We start from the raw sequence: 12,765 nt of genomic DNA on the forward strand, positions 1-12,765 counted from the left end.
AGACTGTTACTAGCCGGATACCGCCCGGTACTCTACCCTGCACCTTAGAGACTGTTACTAGCCGGCTACCACCCGGTACTCTACTCTGCACCTTAGAGACTGTTACTACCCGGCTACCACCCGGTACTCTACTCTGTACCTTAGAGACTGTTACTAGCCGGCTACCACCCGGTACACTACCCCTTAAATCAAATCAAATTTATTTATATAGCCCTTCATATATCAGCTGATATCTCAAAGTGCTGTACAGAAACCCAGCCTAAAACCCCAAACAGCAAGCAATGCAGGTGTAGAAGCACGGTGGCTAGGAAAAACTCCCTAGAAAGGCCAAAACCTAGGAAGAAACCTAGAGAGGAACCAGGCTATGTGGGGTGGCAGTCCTCTTCTGGCTGTGCCGGGTGGAGATTATAACAGAACATGGCCAAGATGTTCAAATGTTCATAAATGACCAGCATGGTCGAATAATAATAAGGCAAAACAGTTGAAACTGGAGCAGCAGCACGGCCAGGTGGACTGGGGACAGCAAGGAGTCATCATGTCAGGTAGTCCTGGGTCATGGTCCTAGGGCTCAGGTCCTCCGAGAGAGAGAGAGAAAGAGAGAATTAGAGAACGCACACTTAGATTCACACAGGACACCGAATAGGACAGGAGAGGTACTCCAGATATAACAAACTGACCCTAGCCCCCGACACATTAACTACTGCAGCATAAATACTGGAGGCTGAGACAGGAGGGGTCAGGAGACACTGTGGCCCCATCCGAGGACACCCCAGACAGGGCCAAACAGGAAGGATATAACCCCACCCACTTTGCCAAAGCACAGCCCCCACACCACTAGAGGGATATCTTCAACCACCAACTTACCATCCTGAGACAAGGCTGAGTATAGCCCACAAAGATCTCTGCCATGGCACAACCCAAGGGGGGGGGGGCGCCAACCCAGACAGGATGACCACATCAGTGAATCAACCCACTCAGGTGACGCACCTTAGAGACTGTTACTAGCCGGCTACCACCCGGTACTCTACCTTGCACCTTAGAGACTGTTACTAGCCAGCTAGCACCCAGTACTCTACCCTGCACCTTAGAGACTGTTACTAGCCGGCTAGCACCCGGTACTCTACCCTGCACCTTAGAAACTGTTACTAGCCGGCTACCACCCGGTACTCTACCCCTTAGAGACTGTTACTAGCCGGCTACCACCCGGTACTCTACCCCTTAGAGACTATTACTAGCCGGCTACCACCCGGTACTCTACCCTGCACCTTAAAGACTGCTGCCCTATGTACATAGTCATTGAACACTGTTCACTTTAATCATTTTTATACTGTTTTACCTACTTCATATGTATACACTGTATTCAGGTCAAGGCTCATCCTATATGACTACTGCTGTACACACTTCTCTATTCATTTACTGTCTTTAATGCCTATACACACCATCATATTCATATATATTTATATTCTGGACTCTGACATTGCTCATTTTAATATTTATAGATTTCTTAATTCCTTGGGGATGGAGAAAAGTAACCACTCTCAAATTCATAGCCAGAGCTATGAATACAAGGACTGACCATCCAAGATATCAAATGATCCTTTTTGACCGTGTTTAACAGCTATACGGTGTTTGTTTACAATTAGCCTACATGGTTTACAAACAATGGAGTAAAAAAAACATATTTTAAGTTCTGATGACAGTTGAACTAACCTCATGAGGCATTTATAAGTTATATTCTTCAAGAAACAATGAGTGGCAGCCTACGGTTGCAGGTTATTAGAAACATATCATTTGAAATGGATCATGTTCCTGTGACCCCACCCAACAGAAAATAACAAAGATAAATAAAAATGTCTAAAAAATAATAAATGGGTGGCCTACAGGTATACATAATTAATTTAAAAGTAAAAAATAAATGGATGTATCAAATGCAGATTACCCATTTAAAGTCCATTCTAATCTGTATCATCGCATAGCCTACTGTTCTAAGAAATACTATCTAACATTCTAAGAAATGAGAGAGAGATTTCACTTTTCTTTATTATCTAATTCACTTGATTTGGCAATATAAACATATGTTTCCCGCGTCAATAAAGTCCCTTAAATTGAATTGAGAGAGAGAAAAGTATAATTCTGGAGACAAACGATTAATAAATAATTCTGATTTTATTTCAACTTGACAAATAGGCTATAGCCTCACAACCATGTAACTTAAAATTAATTTTAAAAAAATAATACGTTAAATGAACAATTTCGTAAAAACTTTGGCAAGCTGGTAAGGATTTGTAATGAAAACTGTCGTCGATTAGAAGACCATCTGTTTGGGAGTAAAAGCTGACGATCAGCAGGCGGTCCATGACTTCCAGAAGAACACTTTGCATCCTTCTTTACGAACGCGCGAGTCCTGTGGCATAGTCTCGCGCCTACTCTCCTGTTTCCCGACACTCTCCGGTCCCGGAGGGAGGGAGTTTATTTTCAACGTGTTGTCGTGGTGTGACTGTGAAAGCGTGTACAGCAGCCAGACGAGGTTGTATTTGTCGTCAGCGGATACCTGTGAAAGAAAAACGATATGTTCTTATATAGCTGCAATGTTAAATGCATTCCTTGTTAATTAAAATAGCATATAGTCTAGCATAGGTAGGCTAGTCTACTAAAATAAAACTTCCAAAGTGAAGGAGCCTGTCATTTTGTGCGTTTACTGCCATTTTTTCAATTAGCCATTTCAGCACAATGGACAAATTCACTCATTTAATTTAATGCAAGCATGTTCCACTAAGTAACGTCAACTTTATATCGCCTAATTTTCATAAACCTTAAAAGAGTACAAACAGAACACCATGCTCCTCACCTCTTTATCCTGTAATGTTTCGAGCCATGTTGGTTTATCTTGGTGTCCGAGCTTGAGATCCGAAGACCCTCCGAAAGAGTCGACCTTCCCCGTCTGACACAGACTGACACACACAAGCACAAATGCGCACCAGATTCCGGTGAGGGCCATCTGGACTCTGGTAGGTCTCTTGAGCTGGTATAGATGAGATGTCCCAAGATGGAATGATGGAACGAAACTCTGAATAACTTGCAGCAACCCCGGTAGCTGGTCTTTTTAAACCAATGTATTACGTAAGATGAGGGTGAGGTAATGAAATTGTATTTGTCCTCAGTGATCCAGTAAAGCATGTGATGTGACAGATAATTTACAACAGTCATTAGGGGTCTGCAACTAAAGGCAACTCTTGTTCTTCTCATAGTTGCAAGACTGCATATTTTACAACGAGATGTTGGAGCATAATAAAACATGTTACAGGTAATTTTAATTTGTAGCCTGTAGTCTTTAACGCACCATTTATTCAGGCCATAAATTCCACTCGTGCTGTGTGTGGGCGTGGGGCCGACATGTTTTTTTTTCTCCTATTACTGCCTCAGCTATAGCTGGTACCCACACTCACGTCATTGCGGATATAGAGGCCTAAGTGAATATAATGTCATCATCGGTTGTTTTCACATATTTGCACGCACATAGATCCACACACTGCTATTACAAGCTGGTTTTCGTGCGACTGGCCGCGCAATGTGCACTCGTGAAATTAAACGTTAATGACACCGACATGGCGCAAAAAGTGATCTCATTAACCCATTTTCTGCGCCATAAAACGGGAAGATATTGGGGAATCCAGAGGTCGCGGAAGTCGCTCAACATCGCGGCCGGCTCACACTGGTTCCGTTGTCTTGTCTATTAATGAGAGTTACACTCTGTTTGACATATATCTGTTAGTCCGTAGTATCCCCTCTCCCACCCCTCTTATTACAGTTGTAGCCAGGGGCAGACTTGGACCAAAAATCGTCCCTGGCATTTCTAACACAACTGCCCATTTTTTTCCTTGAGGTCTCCACACCGGCCCATGTTTCCCCGAGGCCCACATTATTAGCCAAATAATGATCATTTTGCGCAAAAACAAACAAACATGTTATACAGACCCACTGTGTTAAAAACGGACCTGGCCTTGGTTGTAGCATATATGTATTCACACAGTAGCCTTAGCAGACCAGTCACTTAGATTATGTTGAACTAAAATGCATGTTTTATGTCGTTATCACAGTCATGCTTGGCAAGCCCAAGACACAATAATATGCCTCCTCTTATTGAAGTTCACCTTGAAAGGGAAGAAGGTAGACCCTAAAAGCGCAATCTGCAGTTGATACATTATTTTTTATTTATTTATAAATGAATGATATGTAACCTACACATTGATTCTTGGAAGTTTATCATTTATAAATGCTTCATGAGATTAGTTCATCTCCATCAGAATCTAAAATATAAGCTTGTTTTACTTCAATGTTTGTTAACAAAGTAAATTTAATCAAACACTGTATAGCCTCAAAACATGGTGAAAATAATACTTTTTATAGCATGGACGGTCAGTCCTTGCATCAGTAGCCCCATCCCTCATCTTTTTACAGAAACAGTGGCGGGGAGTACTTTGTTTTTGTTTCAACTGCAGATTACCCATTTAAGGGGATAGCGCTCAACTTTATTGAATTATATTCTATAGGAGGATTATGTAGCTCCGCTGCCATTGGTCTTCCACTGAGTGGATTAATCCTATTAGTACAGGGGGTAGTAGTGCCCGTCCCTCACAGGCTCATTGCACCTTGCCGCACCTTGCCACAACGTGTCCACAACGTGTCCGCAACGTGCCCACAACATGTCCCACAACGTGTCCACAACGTGCCCACAACGTGTCCACAACGTGTCCGCAACGTGTCCGCAACGTGCCAACAGCGTGTCCACAACGTGCCCACAACGTGCCCACAACGTGTCCACAACGTGCCCACAACGTGTCCACAATGGCACAACGTGCCCACAACGTGCCCACAACGTGCCCACAACGTGTCCACAACGTGTCCACAACGTGTCCACAACGTGCCCACAACGTGTAAAGAAGCCTATAGGGCATTAAGTGGAGGTATTTTAAGATGAGAACAGATAGCGTGGCGGTATGGGTTCTGATATTGCTTCCAGTAAAAGCAGTGTTGGCACACAAATTAGAAAATGTCTTTCTAATATTAAGGGGAAACGGGGATACCTAGTCAGTTGTACAACTGAAATGTGTCTTCCGCATTTAACCCAACCGCTCTGAACCAGGTAGATGCGGGGTGCTGCCTTAATCGACATCCACGTCTTCAGCACCCAGGGAACAGTGGGTTAGCTGTCTTACTCGGGGGCAGAACGACAGATTTTCACCATGTCAGCTCGGGGATTCAATCCAGCAACACTTTCAGGTTACAGACCCAACGTTGTAACCACTAGGCTATTAACTGTGGTAGTACTGCCTTCCTATGGCTTACTATGCTCTGTAACATGGTCTCATTAGAATACGTAAAAAAGTGACATTTAAACGTAGTAGTTGCATGTCGCTTATGTCTGTTATTGCCTTACGTCAAAGTAGTGTGTTTTTAAAAAATGCTGTGGCTTTGTTATCCACTATGACATAGGGATGTTCAAGCTATTGACCACAGCCATTAAATGGGTTAGTGAGTTTTGGTTATTCTACTTTAGGGGCCAATACTGTTTTTCTGATGGTAGTGCGATTTAAAGAGGCAGTGCAGTCAAAAATGTGATTTCTGTATGTTCCTATAATAGTTCCACACTATGAGGGCGAAATAACACAGAAATTGTGAAAATTATGATAATGCCCTTTCAGTGTAAGAGGTTTTTGAAGTGTGTTGACCTTCAGCACTATGGACAGCTCCAGTGTGTTGACCTTCAGCACCATGGACAGCTCCAGTGGGTTGACTTTCAGCACCATGGACAGCTCCAGCGTTTACCTTCAGCGCCATGGACGGCTCCAGTGTGTAGACCTTCAGCACCATGGACAGCTCCAGTATGTAGGCCTTCAGCACCATGAGCAACTCCAGTGTGTTGACATTCAGCACCATGGACAGCTCCAGTGTGTTGACCTTTTTATTTAGGAGATGAGAGGATTCTTGTTATAGGGATTGTGGCTGTGGAAGTTAACAAAGAGAGAATGTCATATTTCAGGAACAGGATGTTGGTCTTTTACTCTCTTACTGAATTGTAAATTGTGATGTAGAATTACATTTTGGAAACAAAACAGTATACTGTGGAAAGTGAATGTAGACTTTTAGACAGACATGTGTTTTCCCATTAGCTACCGGCTATATCCAGCTTTCACTAGTACACTGACTGCACACATTCATATCATTTGTTATTTCCATAGGATGTCCTGTCCAGACCTGTTCAAACATAGGATGTCCTGCCCAGACCTGTTCTCAGTTCGCTATAAAGGTGGTTTCCCTGACAACCAAAGTGATGTGTAACCTACTCATGTGTGATAGAATCTTAATGATGTCAGGGCTGTATGATAGAGCTCTTTCCCACTGAATAGTCTGTGTCATCCAGATGGTCATTTCAGGTTTACACAAGTTCCTTATAAATATTCATCTGGTTAAACGAGTTCCAAGGTCAGTTTGGAATTAGTCAATAATGTTTCAGTCTAGTGCCGGTCAATGAGGTTTGCCACATCGCACCATTTTATTTCTCCAACAACGGAAAACATCAAAGCAAGCTTTCAGTTGTGTTGTTCATGCTCAAGTAATTGAGTCTGACCTCTCATAACAGCATAATGCAGGCTAACGCCAACTACTGTGACTGGCCATAAAGATGAATGAAGATGATCCGGCAGCCCCAGATCAAAGTTATTCCACTGGGGTGAATGGGCTTCAGTGGGCCTGGGAGGTGGATTAACCCACTCATTAACAGTACAGTACCCTGACAAGGAGAGAAGAGACGTTCCATTATTTATGGCAACGAGTATAGTTAGACTTTATTGACGAAAAATGTGCTTACTATGACTGAGATATGTGGTTATTGTCTCACCTAGCTATCTTCAGATGAATGCACTGACTAAGACGTTCTGGATAAGAACATCTGCTAAATGACTAAAATGTCAATTTGAAAGTGTAGATTGTCTGCGCAGAAAATGTTATGGAATTTAGACCTAAACTCAAGTAATTACACAGACGCAACTCTGAGTGAATGTTTATTTGGAAATATCCAACCATTGTAATACATTTTTTTTTTTTTTGCAAATACAAAAAAAAAATCACGTTTTTTTGGTTTGTTAGAGAGCACCCTATGTTGAAGGGAATAACCGAGACACATTATCAAATATAAATGTTAATAGAGCCAAACACAATAGCTATATACAGTACAGTGCTTGAGACTTTATAAAAGCAGTTAGTTACATTAAAATCACATGCGTGGTCCTCAGTGCAAGTCATGAAGAGCTCAATATAATTACAACCCAGAAGGTGATATTAACAGTAGTTCCAAGGTATCTTAAATAAGCATGTCTGTCTTGATTTAGAATAATTCAGCCGTGTCTTTTGGACTGGAACCATACCAGTTTGCAAATAGTATCTTAGATGTTCCAAATATTTTGAGTGATCGCTTGAGCCTGGTTGGATTTGTCTGGGGAAAAAAACACCCAATTATAAATACATTAAGAATTATAAATACATTAAGAATATGATTATTATCATTGTTTAAAGTCTCATCTGTCAAAAGTAATGGTTCATTTTGCACTGCCTGAGGCTGAATGTGGATTATAATGCACTACCATTGCTTTGTGGTTTCCTGCATACGCGGCAGCGACTGATGACCTCCTCTAGCAGAGGTCCCTTCACCGTCTGGGGCACAGGCTTACTGCGGGGGGTGGGGGGGGAGCACACAGAACAGGGCCCATATTCACAAAGCATCAATGAGTAGGAGTGCTGGTCTAGGATCATGTCCACTCAGTCCATATAATTTGATTCATTATGATCTTAAAAAGGCAAAACTGATCCTAGATCAGTAAAGTATGCACTGTGAGGAAAGTAGTCTCTTTTTAGAGTAGTGTCATGACATATGGTTTAGTTCAAGCTGACACAATATTACTGTATACTGTGCTGTAAAATACAGGGTATTATACCATTAGAGTTGACAGATACATTGTAAAAACACAAGAAGTCTACATATTCAAATGAAATCCAACATAGTATGGTATAGTTGAGTATAGCATAGAACAAAACAGAATAAGATACAGTATTGAACGATTAGGTTAGGCATAGATAGGTGGACATTTCATGTATGTTAGAGCTGGGCTAGAACAAAAGTCTACACGCACTTAGCAGGCCTCCATCCTCACCACACACACACACGCCCACACACACACATACACACACACACACACACATACACACACACACACGTGCGCGCACACACACACACACTGAATCAGTCTCTGCTGAGGTGATTCTAACCTGAACATGTGGTTGGGGTCGAGCAAGGCCAGCCAGAAGCTGTAGGAGTCAGGGAAGTAGTTACAGGTTCCCCGGCCGTGACACTCGATGAAGGGGACCTGGCGGAAGTGTTCTAGACACGAGCCTGGGGAGCCCAGAGGCTGGCCCGACCCCTCAGCACCCGCGCCCGTTTGCTGGGAGAAAAGGAAAGAGGTGGAGGAGAGAGGTGGAGGAGGAGAGAGGTGGTGGAGGAGAAAGGTGGAGGAGAAGGGAGAAGAGAAAAGAGATGGGAAGCAATGGGGAATGAAAAGGAGGAGAAAGGGAAAAAGATAGGAGATGACAAGATGGAAAACGACAGATGGAAAACGACAGATGGAAACAAGGGATGGAAAGCGGGGGTTTGAAGTGGTGAAGGGTAGAGCAGTATAGAGAAGGAGAGTTAGTTAGACTGAGTTTTGAATGATGGCACAATGGACTCCGCTCCATACGCTGCTACTATGATATTTCATTCACATCATTATCATTCATATCAATCGCATTTATCAATTTACACATATATTGTACAGATATTACAGTTTTTTCCAACTGCTTACACAAGTTTTCAAAACTGACTCCTTTTTTTCAAAACTCTACACACAATTCCCAAACTGCCCACACAAAATGCAAAATGCCTCACATCTCCTTCAAAATGTAACACTGCATTCAAAATGCCATAAACACATGTCAGAATGAAGCATTTGCATCAAATGGCAAACACTGCTTTCATAATAGTACATTTTTGGATATACCATGTAAACACTGCTGTTCTAAATCTAAAGCTCTTTGGTCTTTCATAGGCTTATATCTACATTTCAATACAATGTTCTACAGTGAAAGTAATCTGCTGAGAGGGGTAACAAGTACACTGTAAACACCAATGCAATGTAGAAACAGAAAATATTTATTAGGCCAAACATTACTGTTGTATACAGTAGCATACAACAAAACCATAAACATATGTAAACCAAAAGTATATTCTTTAGAATACAGTAAAGAACACAATTTGTGTGTGTGGGGTCCCGGGGGTCAGTCCAGGAATTGGTAGGGGGGGGGAATCACCAGTGCTAAGCTACGCTTCATCTCTTCTCCGGCCTGAGTCTGGCCACAATACTTCATAAACATCACAGGATACGTTTTCTCTTGCCAAACATCGAGGGAAGAATCTCCTAGCATGGCGTATCCAACCTTGGACAGAGGCAACCTCTATGTCCCCACATAGACCATATTTATAATTGCAGTCTCTTGTACATCTGTAAACAAGCGTCCTCGTCCTCCATGATGTCTTTGCCTTTTCACTCTGTACAGAATTCAAACACAGTATGTGTTCAGCATAGGAACTGTAAACAATGTACAAAAAAAATGTAGTACAGCATGATAACCAACCTCATTCATTCAATGCAGTGCAGTAAATGGATGGCTTAGAGTTACAAATGTTTATGCAATACTATGCAGTCATACGTATTTTACAGTACATTACTGTAATGCTAAAATAGTCATTAGATAGTTGCATACCTGTTCTCATTTCTGAAGGTTCGAATTATGGACGCCACTGTAAATCGACTCAAATTGGGCTGGACTCTCAGTCCAGCCTCTCTCATGGTCAAACCGTGGTTGATCACATGATCAACAAGTTTTGCCCTAATCTCATCAGAGATGGCTCTCCTTCCTTCTCTTCTTTGCCCTCGTCCTCTTCCTCTCCCTCCTACTCCTCTTGCTCTCTGTCCATTGTTGGCATCCATTGTATAAAAAACAGGTAATCTGACCTTTGACCTATTTATAGGCCTATACTACAGTAAAGCAGTAATTGGTTAGTGATCAGTTAAGCTATTAGTGTTTGCACATGTGAGGAGTGTGTGTGTGACCTAGTGAATAAGTGTAGCATTTTGATTGGTTGTGTTTGGAAAAGGAAAGCACGTCACTTCCTGTTCGATTTTTGTGTTTTAGGTAGATAATTGTGTGTAGTGTTTTGAAAAAAGTGTTTTATGCAATTGACAACTGAGTCAAACGCTGAGAAATAGCTTATGGTTTTGGATATTTGGTGTGTAGTTTTGCACTTTGAGTGAGAGGTTTCAAAAATCGTGTGACATGAAAAGATTTTGTGTGTAAGCAGTTGGAAAAAACTGTAAACAGTATATGGATATATGTAATACAGGGAGCAGATTGTTAGTGGCCTGATCGCATCGTTCACCATTCTGTTTCACTTCATGAATCAGCTTGGCCTTTCTCCAATTGATGGCCATTTCCTATAGGTTAGAACCAATCAGCATCCTCTCAGAAACATTAGGTGGATCTAGGACAAAATATCACAATTAGGCCGTCCTCTGATTGGTTGAAGGTGATCCAATCGCAGACAAGTACATTTTGAATAATGCCCTTCATTACAGACATGCACAAAATGTATCAATGAAGAGCAATGCCAGACTGATATGTGAAGTGAAATAGGTCAGGATGGTTCTACCAGGCTAGGTTGTTACTATGACAAAGGTCAGGATGGTTCCACCAGGCTAGGTTGTTACCATGACAAAGGTCAGGATGGTTCCACCAGGCTAGGGTGTTACCATGACAAAGGTCAGGATGGTTCCACCAGGCTAGGTTGTTACCATGACAAAGGTCAGGATGGTTCCACCAGGCTAGGGTGTTACCATGACAAAGGTCAGGATGGTTCCACCAGGCTAGGTTGTTACCATGACAAAGGAGTATCCAGTCCACAGGGATTCCCAGTCACCAGGACAGTCTGGGAGCTGGGCGGTCTGGCTGTGGATGGCCATGGCATTGGAGCTGCCCTCACACACTGAACAGTTAGTGTGTGTGTTTGACACACAGTGTGTGTGTTTGAGTTAGTGTGTGTGTGTGTGTGTGTGAGTTAGTGTGTGTTTGAGTTAGTGTGTGTGTGAGTAGGTGTGTGAGTTAGTGTGTGTGTGAGTTAGCGTGTGTGTGTGTGAGTTAGCGTGTGTGTGTGAGTTACACACACACACAGTTACACACACACACACACACTTCAGTGAAACATGTCGGAACGTGCTCCAAAATAAAGAAGATTGCAGACTGCGGAGTCCTTTGAGTTATTTTTTGGCCTGCAAGTATGTTAGTGTGTGTGTGTGTGAGTTAGCGTGTGTGTGTGTGTGTGTGAGTTAGTGTGTGTGTGTGTGTGTGTGTGTGTGTGTGTGTGTGAGTTAGTATGTGTGTGTGTAGTGTTGTTAGTGTGTGTGTGTGTGTGTGAGTTAGTGTGTGTTTGAGTTACTGTGTGTTTGAGTTAGTGTGTGTGTGTGAGTAGGTGTGTGAGTTAGTGTGTGTGTTTGAGTTAGTGTGTGTGTTTGAGTTAGTGTGTGTGTGTGTGTGTGTGTGTGTGTGTGTGTGTGTGTGTGTGTGTGTGAGTTAGCGTGTGTGTTTGAGTTAGTGTATGTGTTTGAGTTAGTCTGTGTGTTTGAGTTAGTGTGTGTGTGTGTGTGTGAGTTAGTGTGTGAGTCAGTGTGTGAGTCCTTTCTCTCTGGGCTGTGTACCTGCTGATGTAGCTGCTTATCTCGTCTCCTCTGATCAGGTCCATGCTGCGTGGCATGGGCTTCTCCGTGGACAGCCAATAGGAGTAGTCATTGCGGGCGGCGTAGCGACAGGTGTTGTCCGTGTCACAGAACAGGAAGGGCATGGTGGAGAAACGAGGCAGGCAGCTGCCAATGGAGCCTGGGGGACAGTGGTGAGGTCATCGAAGAATGCTAAAGTCACAATTTTAGCACCTCTTTCACCCCGAATGAACCCTTATCCCTTAGCCCTGAGACACCGTAGATCTGAAGGGATTAGACAGGTATTAGCTCCACCTTGCCTGCTGAGAGGCTTCCGCCATATTACTTACACCTTTACAACCTCTGACACCTTTACACCTATACACCCTCTGACACCTTTACACCCTCTGACATCTTTACACCTATACACCCTCTGACACCTTTACACCTATACACCCTCTGACACCTTTACACCTATACACCCTCTGACACCTTTACACCTATACACCCTCTGACACTCATACACCCTCTGACACCCATGCACCCTCTGACACCCATACACCCTCTGACACCCATACACCCTCTGACACCTATACACCTCTGACACCTATACATCTATACACCATCTGACACCTTTACACCTATACACCCTCTGACACCCATACACCCTTGGACATCTTCACACCCTCGGACACCTTTATACATTCTGACACCTTTACACCTTCTGACACCTTTACACCATCTGACACCTATACACCCTTTGACACCTATACACCCTTTGTCACCTATACACCATCTGACACCTATACACCCTCGGACACCTTTACACCTGTACACCCTCTGACACCTTTACACCCTCTGACACCTTTACACCATCTGACACCTATACACCCTTTGACACCTATACACCCTTTGTCACCTATACACC

At 42.9% G+C, this 12,765-nt stretch overlaps 2 protein-coding genes across 3 annotated transcripts in view; both read right to left on the reverse strand.

Annotated features, from left to right (window-relative positions):
- Window positions 1–2,153: 2,153 nt before the first annotated feature.
- Window positions 2,154–3,171, reverse strand: LOC121841234 (somatostatin-1-like). The gene is made up of 2 exons (XM_042308387.1): window positions 2,849–3,171; window positions 2,154–2,551 (listed from the first exon to the last, which is right to left on the reverse strand). Exons 1-2 carry the CDS (start codon window positions 2,996–2,998, stop codon window positions 2,342–2,344), a joined length of 360 nt encoding a protein of 119 aa, XP_042164321.1. The 5' UTR covers window positions 2,999–3,171; the 3' UTR covers window positions 2,154–2,341.
- Window positions 3,172–7,048: 3,877 nt separating this feature from the next.
- Window positions 7,049–12,765, reverse strand: part of LOC112226503 (collagen alpha-5(IV) chain-like) — a 74,508-nt gene continuing 68,791 nt past the window's right edge. For both annotated transcript variants that reach the window (XM_042308210.1, XM_042308209.1), the window contains 5 exons: window positions 11,840–12,018; window positions 11,025–11,138; window positions 8,323–8,495; window positions 7,641–7,726; window positions 7,049–7,492 (listed from right to left, as the gene is read on the reverse strand). In XM_042308210.1, coding sequence (XP_042164144.1) covers window positions 7,443–7,492; window positions 7,641–7,726; window positions 8,323–8,495; window positions 11,025–11,138; window positions 11,840–12,018 — 602 coding nt within the window. In that variant the 3' untranslated portion in view covers window positions 7,049–7,442. The remainder of the gene's footprint in view (window positions 7,493–7,640; window positions 7,727–8,322; window positions 8,496–11,024; window positions 11,139–11,839; window positions 12,019–12,765) is intronic.

Source organism: Oncorhynchus tshawytscha, linkage group LG28 (genome assembly GCF_018296145.1).
Source record: "Oncorhynchus tshawytscha isolate Ot180627B linkage group LG28, Otsh_v2.0, whole genome shotgun sequence".
In the NCBI taxonomy this organism is placed as follows: domain Eukaryota; kingdom Metazoa; phylum Chordata; class Actinopteri; order Salmoniformes; family Salmonidae; genus Oncorhynchus; species Oncorhynchus tshawytscha.